This window comes from Salmo trutta, chromosome 16, assembly GCF_901001165.1.
Source record: "Salmo trutta chromosome 16, fSalTru1.1, whole genome shotgun sequence".
NCBI classification, from domain to species: domain Eukaryota; kingdom Metazoa; phylum Chordata; class Actinopteri; order Salmoniformes; family Salmonidae; genus Salmo; species Salmo trutta.
The window spans coordinates 50,939,742-50,961,959 of record NC_042972.1 but is presented as its reverse complement, the minus strand read 5'-3'; the positions used below and the strand labels follow the sequence as shown (position 1 = coordinate 50,961,959).

Here is a 22,218-nt window from a genome sequence, read left to right as displayed (position 1 = left end):
GACTAATTTCTTTCATTAGACTCAATAATGCCCAGAGCACTCAGGACCCGTACCGGTGAACGATGAACTAGCCTCTATTTCACATCGTTCACCATACGGGACTTATTTGAGCTGTCATTTGTGATAGACTTGTAAACGTGTGCTTTAAACAATGTACATGTGTTCATTGCTAGGCATACAAATACGATTATTTCTTAATACATTTGAATCTACAGACCCTGGTTCGATCCCGGGCTGTATTGCAGCCGGCTGTGATCAGTCCGTAGGGCGGTGTACTATTGGCCCAGCATCGTCCTGGTTAGGGTTTGGCCGGTGTAGGCCGTCATTGTAAATAAGAATTTGTTCTTAACTGACTTGTCTAGTTCAACAAAAGGTTAAATAAAGAATGATAAAATAAACAAGGTCTAGTTGTGGCCACAATTGAACTAAATTGTGAGCGACTGTTGACAGAATACATTGCTTGACTGCCGCGAGGCTGATAAGCAAAGTTGTTTGCGAACTACAGCCCCCAAAATGATTTTTTCTCAAGTTTGTTGAGCAGAGGCTGTAATGTTTTGGTTCTACAAAGCTGTGTCCATCATAACATTCAATTGGCAAATCATTAAATGTATTCTTGCAACATGTGATCAGTTCTAAACATGTATTTTTCTTCTTTATGCTCATGATCTATTTCCCTGCACGGATATCACAGACAGTTGTCACTTGGTGGTTGGAGCATATCTCTGGAGCTGCTGAGCCTGGAGGAGCATGATTAATCCTGCTGTAGGACTCATTGCGGGCAGCACTAGCAGGTCAAATGAACGACTAAATTGAACGAGTCCGTCAGAAAAAGATATCATGCCTCTCCAGTCAGTAAAGAGTCTTTCATAAAGAATGAATCGTTCGCAAACTGCACATCACTAGTAGCTTGTGAAGTCACAAGTGTAAGCAGAGCCAATGGAGCCATCCTGACCTGGGCTCAGACCCAAAGTTGTGCCTCAAGTGTCAGAAGAAGCGAAGTAGCGCCTGGAGCCTAATTGCAAAGTGGCTCTGTGGCTAACACTCTGTTACCAGGCTGTTACTTAGAGCAATGTTCCCTCTATGTAACCTCTATAATGAAGTCAGCTCGGGAGGTTCATTTCTTTCATAAGAATTCTCAGCTGGGTATGTGTTTATTTCAGTGCCAGTGACATTTTATTTTGCATACCTGTCCTATCATGTAGGTTGATTACTCACTTTGCAGTAAGTTGACATTTCACCCCTGTTGCTTCTAAGAACAATGTTTAAAACTCTTTTGGCATAGGGGGCAGCATTGGGAAGTTTGGATGAAAAGTGTGCCCAGAGTAAACTGCCTGTTACTCAGGTCCAGAAGCTAGAATATGCATATAGAAAACACTCTAAAGTTTCCAAAACTGTTAAAATAATGTCTGTGAGTATAACAGAACTCATATGGCAAGTGAAAACCTGAGAAAAATCCAACCAGCAAGTGGGAATTCTGAGGTTTGCAGTTTTCAAGTGAATGCCTATCGAATATCCAGTGTCTGTGGGGTCAGATTGCACTTCCTAAGGCTTCCACTAGATGTCAACAGTCTTTAGAAGTTGTTTCAGGCTTCTATTGTGAAAGGGGAGGCAATAATTGCCCTCTAAGCAGATGGCCCAGGTGAAAGCCTTTAGTTTAGTCACGTTTGTGGCCGTGAGCGCGAGCGCCATACCCTTTCCTTTCTAATGAAAACGGTATTGTCCGGTTGAAACATTATTGAATATTTATGATAAAAACACCCTAAGGATTGATTAGAAACATCGTTTGACATGTTTCTACGAACTCAAATGGAACTTTTTCGACTTTTCGTCTAGACTTTGTGTCCGCGCTTTGTACATTTGGATTACTGGACTAAACGCACAACAAAAAGGAGGAACAAAAAGGAGGTATTTGGACATAAAGATGAACTTTATCGAACAAAATGAACATTTATTGTCTAACATGGAGACCTGGGAGTGCCATCAGATGAAGATCATCAAAGGTAAGTGATTCATTTTAACGCTATTTCTGACTTTTGTGACACCTCTCCTTGGTTGGAAAATGGCTGTATGGTTTTTGTGGCTAGGCGCTGACCTAACATAATCGCATGGTGTGCTTTCACCGTAAAGCCTTTTTGAAATCGGACACAGCGGCTGGATTAACAAGAAGTGTATCTTTAATCGTATGTATAACACTTGTATCTTATATCAATGTTTATGATGAGTATTTCTGTAATTTGATGTGGCTCTCTGCATTTTCACCGGATGTTTGTTTGAGACAATGCATTTCTGAACATAACACGCCAATTTCAAATGAGGTTTTTTGACATAAGGATTAACTTTATCGAACAAAACAAACATTTATTGTCTAACATGGAGTCCTGCGAGTGCCACCAGATGAAGATCATCAAAGGTTAGTGATTCATCTTAACGCTTTTTTCTGACTTGTGACACCTCCCCTTCTTTGGAAAATGGCTGTATGTTTTTTTGTGGCTAGGCGCTGACCTAACATAATCGCATGGTGTGCTTTCACCGTAAAGCCTTTTTGAAATCGGACACTTTGGTTGGATTAACGAGAAGTTTATCTTTAAAATGGTGTATAATACTTGTATGTTTGAGGAATTTTAATTATGAGATTTCTGTTGTTTGAATTTGGCGCCCTGCAAATTCACTGGCTGTAGGCCAGGTGTTTCGCTAGCGGAACCCCCCTTCCCAGAAAGGTTAAATGTTTTCCTCACGACTCCCTCAGGCTGAGGGATTTTCTTGTGCCTGCAAAATTGGTTTTGGCTCTATGTCCGAACCAGACCATTGAGGAGAGGGGGAGTTTGCATCACTAAATGGTTTGCGTTGGCTATGCTTAAACATGTTTTTGAAAGGAATTGGTTCATTTGCGTAAAACCATTTACACATGTTTTGTTTTTACCGTGTTTGAAAATGCTTTGGTTGCTCTGTGTTTGCTTTGTTTTTGAGGGTGAATACATTCAGTTGTGCAACTGACTAGACATCCCTATTCTAGGGCTATTCTTATGACGCTCAGCCTTTTTTAACCTGCTGCGTGTAGACTTCACGTTCTATACAGTGGGCTGTCACAGAGCTTTAGCCATTAGGGGGTGTGTTATTACACCATTCTATCTAATGGTCTATGGAAAGTATCATGGTTTTCCATTACAGTGGGACCACTGGGTTACCTATCAAATATCACCCCGGCTTCAGTACATTTCAATGGTTTCCAGCAAGCTATAACGATTGTCGCCTGACGTGGCTGAATTTGATGAGATGTGGTGTAACTGAGTGGAACAGCTGCACTTGAGATTATCAGCTCTATAGCTCAACGTGGACTGACTGCCCATGGCACAGAGGCACCCCATTCCCGACGGCTCTGTCGCTAGATTCAGTCCACTTTGCCGTGCTTTCTGTGTATGTATCCCCATGCACACTTCTTTGGGTTCTCTCCGCCCTGGTACTGTGAGAACGGGATGGAGGATCAAAGATGAAATGGTGGTCAAAACGTCCACAGCACTTTTATTTTGTGGGAAAACATTTTTGTTCCAATCTTTCTTAATTACAAGGTAACAAATTAGTGAACAACTATGAACAACAAGATTATTTTGTGGCCAATAGAAATTAATGGTAACTAACGTATTGTCATTTTGGGGTCATTTTTCTTGTAAATAAGAATATAATATGTTTCTAAACACTTTTACAAACATATTCTATTCTTATTTACAAGAAAAATGATTGAACATGTATTTCAATATGATTGAAATAGGCTTATAGCCTACTGCCCTTAAACTCAACGCTGGACCTCGAAGCCAGTTTCACTGAATTTATTTCATTGTTCCCCTCTAATCAGAGACTGATTTAGACCTGTGACACCAGGTGTGCAATTAATTATCAGTTAGAACAGAAAACCAGCAGGCTCCGTACCTCATAGAGTAAGAGTTGAGGACCCCTGGCCTACTGTTTATATTTTAATGCTGTCATCTCGGTTTTTATTTGAAGCATATTGTTATATGTCACTTGTTTGTATCAATTGCAAAGACATTGGAAACTTTTTTGTACTGAAGTTATCGGCGGTCACAGAGAGATTCTATGTATAGCGGAGATCTTCTATTTTTGTTCAGTGTACATACAGTACCAGTTAAAAGTTTGGACACACCTACTCATTCAAGGGTTTTTCTTTATTTGTACTATTTTCTACATTGTAGAATAATAGTGAAGACATCAAAACTATGAAATAACACATATGGAATCATGTAGTAACCAAAGAAGTGTTAAACAAACAGATTCTTCAAAGTAGCCCCCTTTGCCTTGATGACAGCTTTGCACACTCTTGGCATTCTCTCAACCAGCTTCGTGAGGTAGTTGCCTGGAATGCATTTCCATTAACAGGTGTACCTTGTTAAAAGTTAATTTGTCGAATTTCTTTCCTTCTTAATGCATTTGAGCCAATCAGTTGTGTTGTGACAAGGTAGGGTTGGTATACAGAAGATAGCCCTATTTGGTAAAGACCAAGTCCATATTATGGCAAGAACAGCTCAAATAAGCAAAGACTAACAACAGCCCATCATTACTTTAAGACATGAAGGTCAGTCAATCAGGAACATTTCAAGAACTTTTAAAGTATCTTCAAATGCAGTTGCAAAAAACATCAAGCACTATGATGAAACTGGCTCTCATGAGGACCGCCACAGGAAAGGCAGACCCAGAGTTACCTCTGCTGCAGAGGATAAGTTCATTTAAGTTAACTGCAGCTAAGAAATTGCAGCCCAAATAAATTCTTCACCTAGTTCAAGTAACAGACACATCTCAACATCAACTATTCAGAGGAGACTGCATGACTCAGGCCTTCATGGCTGAATTGCTGCAGAGAAACCACTGCTAAAGGACACCAATAAAAAGAAGAGACTTGTTTGGGCCAATAAACAAGAGCAATGGCCATTACACCGGTGGAAATCTGTCCTTTGGTCTGATTAGTCCCAATATGAGAATTTTGCTTTGCCAATTGAGATGGTTTGGGATGAGTTGGACCACAGAGTGAAGACAAAGCAGCCAACAAGTGCTCAGCATATGTGGGAACTCCTTCAAGGCTGTTGGAAAAGCATTTCAGGTGACTACCCCATGAAGCCGGTTGAGAAAATCCAAAGAGTGTGCAAAGCTGTCATCGAGGCAAAGGGTTTGCGACTTTGAAGAATCTAAAATCTAAAATATATTTGTATTTGTTTAACACTTTTTTGCTTGTTCCCATATATGCTGAGAACTTGTTGGCTGCTTTTCCTTAACTCTGCGGTCCAACTCATCCCATCTCAATTGGGTTGAGGTCAGATGAAAACACCTATGGGAGATTCTGGAGTGGCACCTGAGACAGCATTTTCCACCACCAACAAAACACCAAATTATGTAATTTCTTGTGAATGAATGGTGTCGTATCCCTCCAATAGAGTTCCAGACACTTGAAGAATCTATGCCAAGGTGCATTGATGCTTTTCTGGTGGCTCGTGGTGATCCAACACCCTATTAAGACACTTTATATTGGTGTTTCCTTTATTTTTGCAGTTACTTGTATAGTAAGCATTATGTTCAAATCTTAATTAAATCTCAGTATCGAATCGCAATGCAAATAGAATCGGCACCAAAGTATTGTGGTAATATCGTATTGTGAGGTCCCTGGAAATTCCCAGTCCTAACACACACACACACACACACACCCACACACATTATTGTCATCTTTGCCAAGGTGGACTGGAGATGTTCCCTTTGTCTCTAAGAGCTTAATGGACGTTTGGCTTAGGATGGTGAGGAGCGAGCACTTCCAGGCTGTCTGTGCTGGTATCTTGTGGTGGCTGCTCCTGACGTACCGACACACGGACTGGGCAGTGGGCATCTCCTCATCCCTCCACATCTGCCCACTGCCTGCTCTGGCTCTGTGCCCGCCCTGTTTCCCCCCTGGCCAACAGATGGAGACTCTGAGTCCAAGGAAATGGAACTAAATTGACAGCATACTACACTGATGGGTTAAGATTAAGACATCAACCAAGTCATAGAATGAAGAATGGAAAAAGCTAACACCCTGAAGTGTTTTCCAGACAGATGTGGCTAGGGGACAAGGTGTTTATAGTAAGGTCAGTCACATTGAGGACGGCTATAGGATCCGCTGTACACTAATAGAGCTGACGGGACAGTGAAAAATAGGTTGGCGAAAATGCTTCCTTCCACTCAGCCTGTTTTTACTCACCTCACACCTGGCAACACTTTTCAAGGGGGTTATTTTGAGTCAGATTGAGACGGCAACAAGGAGCTCTCAGGTGTTTGTGTGGCTAATGGGTTACATAACAGCACCATGGAACCGTAGGTTAAAGGATGACCCTGCTGTGTAGCATGGTGTGACAGGTGTGGTCATACCCTCTGTAGAAGGAGATACATACTGGGGTGAGGGCAGGGGTGTGTTATAGGAACCCCCCCCCAACTGCCCTCCAAGCACCCCCAACCGGCCCCAACCACCCCCAACGGGCCCCAACCGTCCCCTGCCTGTAGAAGTGGATGAGGAGCATGGTGTGGAATGCACACCCCTCCTGAAGCGGATGTGGTACATGGTATGGTATGTCAGAAGGTATTGCTGGCTATTTAAGACAGCTGGGACAGGAGCTTCAAAAACACATGCAGTAATGCAGAGACAGCAGTTGATGCCTGTATCAACATAGTTTGGGGATCCTGAGTGGCGCAGCGGTCTAAGTCACTGCATCACAGTGCTAGGGGTATCACTATAGACCCGGGTTCGATCCTGGGCTGTATCACAACCGGCCGTGATCGGGAGTCCCATAGGGCGGCGCACAATTGGCCCAGCGTCACCCGGGTGAGGGGGTGTTTGGCCGGGGTAGGCCGTCATTGTAAATAAGAATTTGTTCTTAACTGACTTGACTTCCCCCGGGAAAGTCTTACACTAAAGTATAATTCTAAACCTGCCTCATATGAAGATTATAGGCCATTGATGGTGTGTCTTTGCTGCTTGACAGGACGAAGTCACCTAAACTTGGGCTTTTTATGGTTGTAGGTCTCAGCGGCCTGGCCCTGTCTTACTTATATGGCCTCCTCCTCTCACTCTGTTCCTCTCCCAGGGTCAGCAGCAGCTGTAAGGCAGGGTGCGTCTTTGCTGCTTGACAGCTGTATGGCAGGGTGCTGCTGACGTTTGTTTGTTATGCCATGTGGCTCTGTGTGTCACCAGAGCAGGTCAAAGTGTTTTACAAGTCGCCAGAGCAGGTCAATACTGGCTGATTAACTATGTTGACTTTGGTGTAAAACAGAAGCTACCCTAATGGTCCCAACTAATGGTCCCAACTCACCTTCATTCCCCCCTGCTTAACAGGAGTAAAGTTAGGGATGCCATTGTAGAATACTAGTAAAACATCTTCCAACAGAAAACGTTTTGCAACTAAAACAAGCATGTCTGGGGCCTCCCGAGTAGCGCAGTGGTCTAAGGCACTGCTACGTAGTGCTAGAGGCATCACTACAGACCTGGGTTCGATCCCAGACTGTGTTGCAGCCGGCCGTGACTGGGAGACCCATAAGGCGGCGCACAATTGGCCCAGCGTCGTCCGGGTTAGTGGAGTTTGGGGTTTGGCCGGCCGGGATGTCCTTGTCCCATCGCGCTCTAGCAACTCCTTGTGGCCGGCCGGGTGCATGCACGCTGACTCGTGTTGCACTTTGGTGCGGCTGGCTTCCGGGTTAAGCGAGCAGTGTGTCAAGAAGCAGTGTGGCTTGGCAGAGTTGTGTTTCAGAGGACGCATGGCTCTCGACCTTCGCCTCTCCCGAGTCCGTATTGGAGTTGCAGCGATGGGACATGACTGCAACTACCAATTGATATCACGAAATTGGGGAGAAAAAGGGGTAAAAAGTACAACAACAAAATGGCTTATTAGACAAGTTTAAGTTAGTCTCTTCACGTTTCATCTGTTTGGTTCAGTTTGGTTCCAAGGAAATACACTCCTGGTCTGTGTGTTGGATTGGGTTGGGTAGGGTGGGCACAGTGACACATACAGTACAGAGTAAATAAGGGGTTATAACAACCCAAGATAAATATACGAACATTGAAAGATGTGTGTGTGTCTGACTGTGTAAAGATGGAAGTGGACTCTTCTAACAAGTGGATTCTGTGAGACGTCTTACTGTTGGACCCATCTCAGTAACAAGAGGACTACAAGTAAAGGACATAGACAGGTTGTACAGCCAGCTGCTCTATAAATACACACACACACACACACACACACACACACACACACACACACACACACACACACACACATAATGATTCCATGTGCGTTCATATTCTCCAGAGTTCAGAGCTTTTTGGGAACAATTCACCAAATCCAATGGGACAACATGATTGAAATTGATTCAGAGAAGCCTATGGCAAAGGCTTGTATGATTCAGAAAATCAATTATGATGTACTAACTAACAATGAGTCACAGAGAAAGGAACGTGTTGCTTTTATAAGCCATAGTCAATGATTACGGTTGTAAAGAGTGGACGCTACTCCATTAGTACAACGGTAATAAATGCATGTACTGGGATCTTCCTGACGTAACACCCCTATCCAATAATATCATTTTCATTTAATACAGTGTTTACGTTGGGAAATAAACTCCATACGTATTCAAATATTTACATTGGGCCTGACAATGAGAACCGCATCTGTAGCCAGAGAGCATTGAGGAAGTGAATGAGAAGAGAAAATTAATCAAATAAGAGACAGGAAATGCACACAGTGGCCATACAGAGACTGGGGGCTAAAGGTGCAGAGCAAAAGAGACAGCAGTATGAGAGAGTCTACAGAGGCCTGAGATACAGTGAAACGTTCTGAAACAAATTCACACAGTGACAGGTCGGATAATAAACATTGCTTTAATATTCCCATGCTCAAAATGAAAGATGAGGATACTTTGGTAATTAGTGTATTTGATGTAGTGGGCTTATATATCTTGAACTTGAACTCAACTATAATGTTATTTCTGTCCCCAGGGACACTAAAGTGGCCTAGCAACTCAGCAGAAGCAATATGCTATTATTGAGGGAGATCTTAGCACTACATAGATTATTTCTCACCCACAAGGGGATAGGCACAGTCCATGTGTATTTTCTGTGTGTCTCGCTCTTTGTCTGTGTTTATCTGTATAGTGGAAATTGGGTGTCGTCTATTCTTTGACCCTGAACTGACCATCTCACGTCTTCCAAAAAGTGTGGTCTGCCAGAGTCCTAGATCATCAGCCAAGGCCATGGATATAAAATGGGGCCTAAATAGACACATGTATAACATATACAGCTGGCCTTCTGCTGACTCATCTGATCTTTAATAACCTTTGATAGAATAAATCCTGGATCTATCTCCTCACTGCTTGATCCAGCTCCTGCCAGGCAGCACTGCACCCCACCAAGACAGAGAGGAAAGATGAAAGATTGATCTTTTGCAACCTTTCAGATTCGAATTAATGAATGATGCTACATTTGAACCTTTACTCATATGTTCTTCATTTCGAAGCTGCTGAGAGATATTCAAGGTCTCCAATGAACCTCACGGTGGCTCAGTTTCCTTAAGTTAATCCTATAATGTGATGTTCACTTTAAAACTGGAGTGGTGGTGGGTGATCCATTACCAGCTGTGTGGAGAGCTGCGGCTAAAGATGCTCGGCCAGGCAGGGTGACACTTGTTGTGGTGACACAATGGGGCTGCTGTCTTCACCCAGGAAGCAGCTAGATAACAACAACAGCCCATTGTCTGTGGAACGGACTCCTCCGGGGCCTCTGATCTCACAGAGGAAATTGGAAATGGGGTAAATCGGTGTCACTGAGGTCATGCAACCCAGTGGGGAGTAACTACACCATCATCGTAGAAAAGATAACTCCCGAACATAATTAAATAATTGTTATTGGTCACATGCCCTGAATACAACAGGTGCAGACTTTACCATGAAATGTTTACTTAAGAGCCCATTCCCAACAATGCAGAGTTAAGTAAGACAAATATTTGCTGAATATAAAAGGAAATAGTAGCACAATAAAATAACAATAACAAGGCTATTTAGAAGGAGTACTAGTACCGAGTCAATGTGTAGGGGTACGAGGTAGTTGAGGTAATTACATGTAGGTAGGGGTAAAAGTGACTAAGCAATCAGGATATATACCACTGATCAAAAATATACATTCAACATGCAACCATTTCAATGATTTTACTGAGTTACAGTTCATATTAGGAAATCAATCAATTGAAATAAATAAATGAAGCCCGAATCTATGGATTTCACATAACTGGGAATACAGATATGCATCTGTTGGTCACAGATACTTTAAAAAAAGGTAGGGGTGTGGATTAGAAAACCAGTCACTATCTACTGTGATCACCATTTGCCTCATGGAGCACGACACATCTCCTTCGCATAGAGTTGATCAGGCTGTTGATTGTGGCCTTTGGAATGTTGTTCCACTCTTTTTCAATGGCTGTGCGAAGTTGCTGGATATTGGCGGGAACTGGTACACGCTGTTGTACTCGTCGATCCAGAACATCCCAAACATGCTCAATGGGTGACATGTCTGGTGAGTGTGCAGGCCATAGAAAAACTGGGACATCTTCAGCTTCCAGAAATTGTCTACAGATCCTTGCAACATGGGGCCTGGCATTATCATGCTGAAACATGAGATGTGATGGCGGCGGATGAATGGCACGACAATGGGCCTCAGGATCTCGTCACGGTATCTCTGTGCATTCAAAATGCCATCGATAAAATTCAGTGGTGTTCGTTGTCCGTAGCTTATGCCTGCCCATACCATAACCCCACCGCCACCATGGGGCACTCTGTTCAGAACATTGATATCAGCAAACCGCTCACCCACAGAACGGTATACTGCCATCTGCCTGGTACAGTTGAAACTGGGATTCATCTGTGAAGAGCACACTTCTCCAGCGTGCCAGTGGCCATCGAAGGGGAGCATTTGCCCACTGAAGTCGGTTACAACGCCGAACTGCAATCAGGTCAAGACCCTGGTGAGGACAACGAGATAAGCTTCCCTGAGATGTTTTTTTTGTGTGCAGAAATTCTTTCTTGTGCAAAACCACAATTACATCAGCTGTCTGGGTGGCTCATCTCAGACCATTGCACACTTGCTCAAAACCTGAGACATCTATGGCATTGTGTTATGTGACAAAACTGCACATTTTAGAGTGGCCTTTTATTGTCTCCAGTGCAATGTGCACATGTATAATGATCATGCTGTTTAATCAGCTTCTTGATATGCCACACCTGTCAGGTGGATGGATTATCTTGGCAAAGGAGAAATGCTCACTAACAGGGATGTAAACAAGTTTGTGCACAAAATGATTTGAGAGAAATAAGCTTTTTGTGCGTATGGAACATTTCTGGGGTCTTTTATTTCAGCTCATGAAACATGGGACCAACACTTTACATTCATATTTTTGTTCAGTATAATAAACATAGTAGCAGCAGCATATGTGAAGAGTGAAAGTGTTTATATGTGTGTGTGTGTGTGTGTGTGTGTGTGTGTGTGTGTGTGTGTGTGTGTGTGTGTTTTGTGTGTGTGAGTGTATGTAGTATGTGTGTGTGTGTGTGTGTGTGTGTGTGTGTGTGTGTGTGTGTGTGTGTGTGTGTGTGTTGGAGTGTGCAAGACAGTCAAAAAATAAAGTAAAATAAATAAATAAATAATAAAGTGGGTCAATGTAAATAGCCTGGGTAGTCATTTGATTAACTGTTCAACAGAGGGTTTGGTTTGAACCTCGTGATCACCCTTACAAAATTGTAACATGATAGTACAATGAAAAAAATACAATCGTGCTATAATGTTTTTTTGGTCACTGCAGGGCAGGAAAATACCATGGTAATGTTGCAAATAGCAAGGTATTTTCTTGCCACATTAGTGACCAAAAAAACACAATAGTACCATGGTATTTTTTTCATTGTACTACCATGACAGGAAAATACCATGGTATTTGCAGCAATATTTTTGTATTTTCCTACTGTGGTAGTGACCAGAAAGACATAGGACCATTGTATTTTTTCCATTGTACTACAATGGTACAGAAATGTACCAGGGTGGTACAATGAAAAAATAGCATGGTTTTGTACTAGCAGCATGTATTGCAACATGAAAGCATGGTAGTTGTTTCCAATGTATTGTCATGATTGTCTGTGTCCCACTATTTTTCAGGTAAAGTGACCAAAAACATAGTATGATACTCACATAATGCAACATTGACTTCTCGCTCTGCAATGGCAAAGCGTAGGCAGTGGTGGGAAAAGTACCCAATTGTCATACTTGGGTAAAAGTAAAGATACCTTAATAGAAAATGATTCAAGTAAAAGTGAAAGTCATCCAGTAAAATACTACTTGAGTAAAAGTCTAAAAGTATTTGGGTTTTAAATATACTTAAGTATCAAAAGTAAATGTAAAAGTATAAACCATTTCAAAGTCCATATTTTTTTAATATATTTTTTGCGGATAGCCAGGGGCACACTCCAACACTCATTTACAAACAAAGCATTTGTGTTTCGTGAGTCCGTCAGATCAGAGGCAGTAGAGATGCCAGGGATGTTCTCTTGATAAGTGTGTGAATTGGACCATCTTCCTGTCCTGCTAAGCATTCAAAATGTAACTAGTATTTTTGGGTGTCAGGGAAAATGTATGAAGTAAAACATACATTATTTTCTTTAGGAATGTAGTGAAGTAAAATAAAAAGTTGTGAAAAAATATAAATAGTACAGTAAAGTACAGATAACCAAAAAAACGACTTAAGTACTTTACACCACTGAGCGTAGGCCTAGTACCCTCTTAAACCCCTTTAGCTCATAGTGATAAACAACAACACACATGGTCTAGTAGTGTAGTGTACCCTCTTAAACCTTGGGAACCGTATAGGGTATGGTGAGAATAATAAAAGGAGTCTGACACCTTGAAGATAAGGTTTCAAATAATGACTTTATCTTCTCTCTTCAATACAGTTTTCAGTTGGCTCTCTCTCTCTTCAACTGACTAGGTTACTCGAATACAATTCTAAATAGCCAACATCCTAAAAACTATTTGTAAAAAGGTATCATCTTATATCATAAAGAGATGCTTTGATCTCAAGCCCTTTTTATGAACACATCTTTATTTTATGAACAAGTCTTATAAGTTCTTGTTCCAGCTTATTAGCGTACACCTAATATGTTGATGATGCTCATTATACATTAAGGTTGAATCAAAAGATTACATGTAACAAATATGAAAATAAATCCGAAACAATTATGTGAAATTGCATTAAACAATAATGTATGTTGATGCTAATATGATGTACAATATTCTATTATGTTTCTATACGATAACAATAGCATAATATATTTAATATACCATAAACTATATATATATTTTTTTACCAGTTTCACTAATTCATTCTAATCAACCTAATAATTATGACACACCCCTCACTATTGTCATTGGTTGCACTAATTGCACTGTTTGTCTACATAACCTGGTTCAAGTATTCATGACATCACCCTGAGGAAGGCACAGTGATGCCGAAATGTTGGTAAATACCCATTAAATTGCTGGGAGTTTATATATGGAGTGTGCGACTTTCTTTATTTTGATAGTTTATAGTTTATTCGCCGTTAGTCAGCACCTCCACAACAAACTAATGTTTCTGCGTGTGTGCCAGCTCATGTTTTTTAACATGTCATACCTAACAACAGCAAGTTACAATGTTTCCCTTTGTTTACACTCTCTGTGTGAACTTTTGTTGGAGTCCTCTGTCGCCATGACTATGAGAGGCTAGCTTGACTGGAGCTAACGTTAGCTGACGTTAGCTTCTATGCTAACGGACTCTTATAAATTAAACTATCAAAACATAATTAAAAAAATGACAATAATATATTATCACTCTGCTTAACTTGGTGTTTCATATCCTATGCTTTATAACTCGCTTACTGTGAAGATAAGGTTTTAAATAATAGTTTTATCTGGTGCTTCTCTCTTCAGTTTTCAGTTGTCTCTCTCATTCAAATGACTCCTTAGGCATGAACACTCCTTAGCGAGTGTTCATACTTACACATTCTAAAGTAAGCTAGCACCATCCTTAGCCCAGGGCTAGCTGGCCCTGCTCCAGAGCAGGGTTAGCACTGACTTTTCAGCATTAGTCCCATAAACACGGCCAAAATAGCCAGTGTGAAACGGGGTCAAGAACAACGCCTAGAATGCTCACTGTCCAATCATAAAAGCAGCCCTTTCCCTTAATTGACATATGCTCGTGGTGCCTGTAATGTGTTCTGCACATTATTTTGATGAGAAAACTCATGCTATTTATTCCTTCCATCTGAGGACAAAAACTAAAATACTTAAATCCGTGGAAAAGCATAGGCTACCATACTGTATATTTCACATTCTCACACATTTCTGGTTGGCAATACAGGGAACTTAAACATGAGCAAAAAACAATACTATTAATACAGTAAGTATTACCCCTTTTTGACAGCAACTATTTCCTTTTTCATTGATGTTACAGACAAACTAGTGGTAGGAAATGCCACTTATCAGAAACGTGCCTATACTGGTATATAAATGCATCAGTATAATGCCAACCAACCTCTTTTGACCTTGGTGGGTTTATTTATTTAATGCATTATACTGCCATTGTACCATGGTAATCACAATTAATAAAGATGGTACCATATAATAATTTTTGGTACCATTTATCATAGCTGCGCGTTACCATGGGCTACCGAGTGGCCCAGCGGTCTAAGACACTGCATCTCAGTGCTAGAGGTGTCACTACAGACCCTGGTTTGATTCCAGGCTGTATCACAACCGGCCGTGATTGGGAGTCCCATAGTGCGGTGCACAATTAGCCCATCGTCGTCCGGGTTAGGGTTTGGCTGGGGCAGGCCGTCATTGTAAATAATAATTTGTTCTTAACTGACTTGCCTAGTTAAATAAAGGTTACATTAAAAATAAATGTAAAATTTATGTAGAATGCAGGTTAAAGCCATGGTATTTCCATGATCCACATCTATACCATGGTATAAATGATGCAATACCATGGTATTATATAGGTTCATGGAAGTAACATTATACTTTAAAGCTAAAAACATGGTACATTTCCATGATTCAGATTTTTGCATGGTATAAATGCAATACCTTGGTAATATTTAGGTACAATGGCAGTACCATGGTAGTACCATCATACTTCAAGACTAAAACCATGGTACATGTCCATGATTCAGACTATACCATGGTATATGTGAAAGTACCATAATAGTACCATGGTATAAATAAAAGTACCATAGCAAATATTTGTAAGGGCAGCTGAGAAATGGGCTTCCTGTGTAAACACAGCCAATGTATGCAGGAAGTGTTTGAAACAGGTCATATCTTGGATGTTGAAGTGAAAGGTTTACTGTGTAAATAAGAGTGGCCAGATAGTCATTAGCAGAGAGGGAGACTCGCTGTTCAGGTGTATTGCGGAAGTCAGTTGGATGTATTTACAGAAATGCAGTATTAACACACACAAGTGTCCCCAAAATGGTCGTATCCAGTAGAAACACAAGAAGACAGACAGAAGAGTAGCTATGGGATCTGTGTCAATGAAATGCGTTCTGTCTCTCTCCTCTAGGTACAGTATCTGAGGGAGCAGACTGAGAGGACCACACCCAGTGTACACATACCACACGAGCCAAACAGACTTCTGGGATAACTGCTGCTTAGAGTTATGGAGCCGGCCCAATCAGAGATGAGCATCTTGGGATGCTCGCCCAATGGGAAAGGTCACAACCTAGGAGATGACAAGTATGTGCCTATGAAGACCATGCCAGAGGAATTAGACACGTGAGTTTCTTTTTGCTGTACTTCTACATTATTGTCACATAATTGTATTGTTCAACAACCACAACTAATCAGAATCAAGGCTTTGCATATCTGTCTGATAAGCATCTGAAAAGTTCTATACACTCACCTGATTGTCTTTGTGCCTCTATACCACAGAAACAATACAATACACTACAATGAATTTCATTCCAATTGTTTTTGAACTGATGCTTTGATATTATTATTGCATAAGGGCGGTGACATTTAGCCCGCTGTTGTGCCCAGCCCATAGACTGGAGAGAGTAATGGGTTTTGTGCTGTGTTGTGTTAAACTGTGAACGTGTCATGTGTTGTCATCATTTACCTACCAGTATGGAAACCAAAGCCCATTTAAGTCTGTAAATGTCATCTGTGTTTTTCTAAAATACAGTAGCCTGTATTCATCAGGGTTGCTGTCAATTCCTTTTTCAATTCAATCAATTCTGGAAATAAACTGAAATTCTAATTTCAACCCTGATATTCATCCACATGATTCTATCCAAAAGCGGGTAACTTACCCTCTAATGCAGACACCATTTGACAGACAGAACTCTTAAAACCCTGTTTCCATTTGCCCCATGCAAATTGTGTTTTGCTCGCCCAGTCCTCCTTGCTAAGTGTATGACATCAGCAATGAGTATGAAGTGTTTATACGCCGTGAATGACGTCTGAACAGACAATATAACTGATTTCCCGAGTGGTGTTTGTGTTCCTAAGTGCATGTTTGCCTTGTTTTTTGTCCCATCGCCTCCCTTGGATCCTTTGTTTGCCACACAGAAATGGTACTCAAAATGCCAGGTATGTTTATACTTCAGATATACAGTCACACGGACACAATCTCTATCTAGTTGGCTCACTGACTATGTAACATCATTACCACACAAACAATCCTTTAAGTGAAGCATGTTGCCACTGTTTTGACAAGAAACTCCCTTCTACCTGTGTAGCTTGAGTCCCTCATTTTTAGGTGCAGATTTTAGTGACTATCAATTGTAATGTCCTTTTCTGTTTCGTCCAGGTTTGATGATCCTGATGGCATCCTGGAGAGTGAGGAGTTTTTGCCCAACGGAGATGGGAAGAAGCCCATGCACTTCACAGATGTTAGTGTGACTGACTTTACTATCGCCACAACTGAAACATTACTCACTGGGCTGTTTCCCAAATGGCACCCTATTCCCTATGTCGAGCCCATATGACAAGTTGACATGGCCACAATTGTCATCTATTTCTTGTTATGATGGATGTCGCTCATAGCCTACATGTCTTTTTTTCCTTGTTAAAGCGCATAGATGTGCATGAAACTGTAAGCAAAAAACATGCAGAAATGTGCCTTTCTGCCTTTTTAATTTTGTTTAACGTCAGTGGCCTAGTCAAGGAAGCATCATGTAGAATATATTGGCCACATTCCACTTACCAAGACCATTGCCAAATGAGGAGCACTGTCACCTGATTTTACAGTAAGCCCTGGGGTGGTGTTGTGAGCCTAGAGTGGTACCGCCCAGCACATCTAGAAGGGAGTGTATTTCATACCGAATTCCTCCCTTGGGATGACGTAGAGGCACCTTCTCAAGGTGATTTCAATGGTAGAGTTGAACCGCTAGGGACCTCTAACTCTACTCAGGACCTCAAAGGCAGTTGCACTGTTTTTTTTTCATTGTTTACCTCTAATCAGGTACTGATTTAGACCTGATCCAGACCTCATGTGGCAAGAGTTGAATACCCCTGCGCTAGGGCCAAAAATAGCTAGATTAACTACTAAAATATCAAAATATATCACTTTTGCAACAAACTGTCAGAATTAAGACAAGAATTTACGTGTTTCACTAAAACTAAGCCTAAAACATCTGGTTTTCGATTATTATTATTTATTTTTTTACATGAAAATTACTCTTTAAACGGTTATTCGTCTGTGCCCATAGGATAACCCTTTGAAGAACCCTTTTTGGTTCCATGTAGTACCCTTTCTACAGAGGGTTGTACATGGAAACCAAAAGGGTTCTACCTGAACCCAAAAGGGTTCTCCTATGGGGACAGACGAAGAACCCTTTTGGAACCCTTTTTTCTAAGAGTGTACCCAGCTAGCACATTTGGTTCCTTGGAAGTTGTGGGAACGTAACTTTTTGGTTTCCCTTTGGTTCTGGGAATGAAGCAATACATTTCCTGACCAGTAAAACCGAACATGACTTCAACATTCTTGAACTCCAAGCACAGATAGGACACATGGAAATTAATTTGCTTAGGCATTAGTCATGCAAACACATTATTTTTTTCTTGTGGCACGGCATCAGTAAGATTCAAACCTATATTCTGTTGTCTATCCATGGAATTAGTCCACTGTACCACCAGGATGAAACTAGCATACCATGTTTTTTTTTACTTGTACAAAACTGTTCGTTTTAGTCTTTTAAAACAGATCCAATTTCAAAGGAAACAAACATTCATTAACATTAGGTGTGGCCAATTAGTGGGCGAGACTAACATACCTGAACTCACTTAACAAGGTCGAGGATAGTTTTGTTGAAGCTGAGAACAGAATATATATTTTTTTCAATAACATTCTTTGCACATTACTAATGTTTTCTTGTGTTTTTATTTTACCTTTAGTTAACTAGGCAAGTCAGTTAAGAACAAATTCTTATTTTCAATGACGGCCTAGGAACACTGCCTTGTTCAGGGGCAGAACGCCAGATTTGTACTTTGTCAGCTCGGGGATTCGATCTAGCAACCTTTACAGTTACTAGTCCAACACTCTAACCACCATGCTACCTGCCGCCCCGCCCCATGGAAAGGGTTCTTAATGCCCTGAGAACATTACTTTAGATAGAGCCATGAGTAAACCTGCAGAAAACGTTATGCTGAAGTACTGAAATTCCCACAGGAGAACATTGTTTCTTAACGTTCTCTGAACTATTAGAGAATATTCCCAATGTCAAACCAGTTGGAGTGCGTTCCCAGAACATTACCCAAATTTAATTAAATGTAACCATGTTTGAACGTTTAGTAATAGTTCTGTTAAAGTAATGAAATACCAAGATCAATAACTTTATTTTTGTAAAGTTCCTTAAATGTGCTGAGAATGTTCCAAGGCCAAGCAACTATCCAGCACCAATCCCAGAACGTTCTTGAAAGGTTGTATGTAAAACAACCATAGGACAACCACACTCACACCAAGCTCTAAGAAACATATGGTTCTCAGAAAATGTTGTGCTAGCTGGGTAGAGAATAGGGTGTCAATGGGGTGCCATTTGGGAAGCTGACACTATGCTAATGACACATTCGGCTTGTCACATTGCACTTTACAAGAACATGAATTTTGAAATGTAAGAAAATCTGAACTTTTCAGCTATACATAATCATTGAATTAACTAAATCTGAGATTGTTGTATTTGTTTTTGATTAGTTTGAGGGAAAGACGTCTTTCGGCATGTCTGTGTTCAACCTGGGGAATGCTATCATGGGCAGTGGAATCCTGGGACTGGCTTATGCCATGGCCAACACTGGCATCCTCCTCTTCCTGTAAGTCAAACTGTTAGCTTTCTACACGTCTCTACATGTCTGTAATAATGACTGTAAGTCGCTCCAGATAAGAGCATCTTTTAAAGTACCAAAATGTCAAATCCTGCCCATGCTTCTTAACGGTCTCCTCGTCTCTCCGTTCCCCACTTGGCTTAGTGTTTATGTCCTTCCTCTTCTCATAAAACCTGGGAAACTGCAAAACGACACACTGACTTTCAAATCACTGACACACTGAGCACAGACACAGTAGGAGTCACACATTAGCTATTGGTTGGTCTCTGTTGATAGTAGCACTGCCAGCTTGTTGTGATATGATTTCCCTTTGCTTAACAAGAGAGCCTGTAGAGAACGTGCTCCCCAGTCCCAGTTATAGCCGTTAGGTTGCACATAGAGTCCACACTGTGGAAAGAGCCAGGGTGGGGGTTGAAAATAGCCACGACCTTCGTTTGTAGGAGGGAGCTGGGACAGCCAGGAATGCTATTTGCCCAGAGCCCCAGCTTGCCTGCCTCAAGAAGGGTGCTGTGCCTGGGTGGGGGGATAAGGGGCCAGGGTGGGGCTGGAGGCAGGGTAAGGGTCTGTGGTGACGTGACACTTCTCATGGAATGATCCACACTATCCCCTCCCTCCCATCCTCCAGTATTCTCCAACTCTTGTCCCCGCCCCTGTGGACACATACAGGCCCCAGAAAGGCCACAGCCCAGAATAGCCCCGCCTGCCAGTCCCCACGCCTCTGTAGCGTTGGATATGTCCTCCCCTCTCCTTGCTCTGTCCCTCCTCCCTCTGCCCCCCCGTCCATCTCATGGAAACATACAGCTCCTGTTTATCGCTTTGTGACTCCAGGTTATAGTACAGGAGAGCTTGGGTTCAAAAAGTTTAGACAGATATATTTGTTTGGACTTTGAGAAGCAGGAATCAATTCACATGGATTTGTTTTACTGTGTATTCTGCCCCATGGATGTTTCTTTCCATCCAAGTACAGTATTATCGACTTTGGACTCAAAGTATTGTCTTCTGGTAAAAGTAAGCTGATAAGTCTAGATTCCTGTAGCAAGCAAAATGTGATCAAATTTCCAAGACCTTGTTCCAAGTCCTATCTTTTCCCATGGAAAAACAGCCAATGTTATATTAGCAACTGTATTGGATATTGGTTGCATTGTGGGTGTGACTGACACACAGCCTTCTTTGTCTCTCAAGGGTAACATACTGTAAAAAAAAAAACAGGGTTTCTCAAGGGAGACCTAAATAGATGTTCTCTGCCTCCCTCAGCATATTATCACACCCTAGCATTTCCAATGGGATGTGGGGAGAGCTCTGAAATGTCATTTAAACACAAGCCCTGAGAACTCAGATTCCACGCTCACAACGTGACATTTCCTGGACAATGAACCAAACCAACCATTAAGCAACTCATAATGGCTCTCATGACTCCTGCACTCTAAAAAAATGCTGGTTTAAAAAGCAATCCCAGCACTGGGTAAATAGCGGGCAGAACACATGTCAGGTTATTTTTGACCCAGCACTTGGGTCACTTAGTTGGGTTATTGAGCTATGCTCAGATTGGCAGTATTTCTGTTACGTTTATTTCAAATTCAAATTTGAATTACGTCTGAGTATTTTGTATTACACTGGGCTGAACTACACTCCAATGTGTTTTGTGACAAGATACTTTTGAAAGCTGTAATTTGTATTATCAAAATTCTATACCATTTCTTTATAGTGGTTCACAATTTTGTGGCCACCTTTCACCCTAAATTGGTATTAGAAGTCTGATCGGACTATGGTGTTGATAAGAGTATCTGCTAAATGAACTAAATATAAATGCATATGTAAGAATAAACAATTGCAAAGGATGCCAATGTAAAGTTCTGAGTTCCGCCCCGAAACAAGGCTAATGACAATACCCAGTGTGCTTTGCAATTGCTCATTTTCACATATACATTTTGGCCATTTAGCACAGGCTTTCCCAAACTCGGTCCTGAGGGCCCCCCCTGGGTGCACGTTTTTTTTGTCCTAGCCCTACACCGCTGATTTAAATAATCAAAGCTTGATGATGAGTTGGTTATTTGAATCAGCTGTGTAGTGCTAGGGCTGTGCTGTGTCCAGGGTTGTTGCTGGTGTTAGGGCTGTGACTGGGACCGGGAAAACCTGGGTTGGTGTTTGGGCTGGGTTGGGTATCAGGGGGTGGTGCTGGGACTGGGGAAAACAGGACCGGTAACCAGGAACTGGGGCTGGTGCTGGGTCAGGATCTGTAGAGGGGAAGAAGGAAAATCTGAGGAGCAAGTAGACACACAATGGAGCCTTAGACCTAGAGGTCAATGGTGGTACTTCCCTGTGGGCTGCTTTCCTGTGGGCTGCTCGGCTGAAGATATTTTGTCCCTCCTCCATGCCTCGTCTGGTGGTTTGGTGCAGGGGCTGACACTGGAAGCAGGGAACTGGGTTGGTGCTGGGACTGGATCTGCAGAGGGGAGGAAGGACAACCTGGGGAACAAGCAGACACCCAAGGGAGTCCTAGACTATTGTGGCACTCCCCTGTGGTCAGCTCGCTATGGGTGAAGGTCTGGTGTTTGGTCCCTCTTCCATGTCTCTGCCGGTGTCCTGTTGCTGGGTCTGGTGCTGGATCTGTAGAGGGGAGGAAGGACAACCTGAGAAGCGAGCAGACACAACTGGAAGTGATGGTACTCCCATGTGGCTTTCTCACGTAGGTCTAGATCTTTGGTCCTTCCTCTGGTTTGGTGATGACTGGTTCCTGATTCTGGTGAGAGGGATAAGTGTAATGGGAGGAAGGGGGAAATGGATGGAGAGGGATCAGAGGGTGGGAGTGATGGAGG

General features: G+C 41.9%; 1 protein-coding gene across 2 annotated transcripts in view; it reads left to right on the top strand.

Annotated features, from left to right (window-relative positions):
- Positions 1-22,218, top strand: part of LOC115150974 (sodium-coupled neutral amino acid transporter 3) — a 66,372-nt gene that overhangs the window by 18,217 nt on the left and 25,937 nt on the right. The window contains exons 2-5 of one of the 2 annotated variants that reach the window (XM_029694850.1): positions 15,645-15,856; positions 16,652-16,672; positions 16,893-16,974; positions 19,275-19,390. In XM_029694850.1, coding sequence (XP_029550710.1) covers positions 15,741-15,856; positions 16,652-16,672; positions 16,893-16,974; positions 19,275-19,390 — 335 coding nt within the window. In that variant the 5' untranslated portion in view covers positions 15,645-15,740. The remainder of the gene's footprint in view (positions 1-15,644; positions 15,857-16,651; positions 16,673-16,892; positions 16,975-19,274; positions 19,391-22,218) is intronic. The other variant, XM_029694851.1, reaches the window with a different exon arrangement.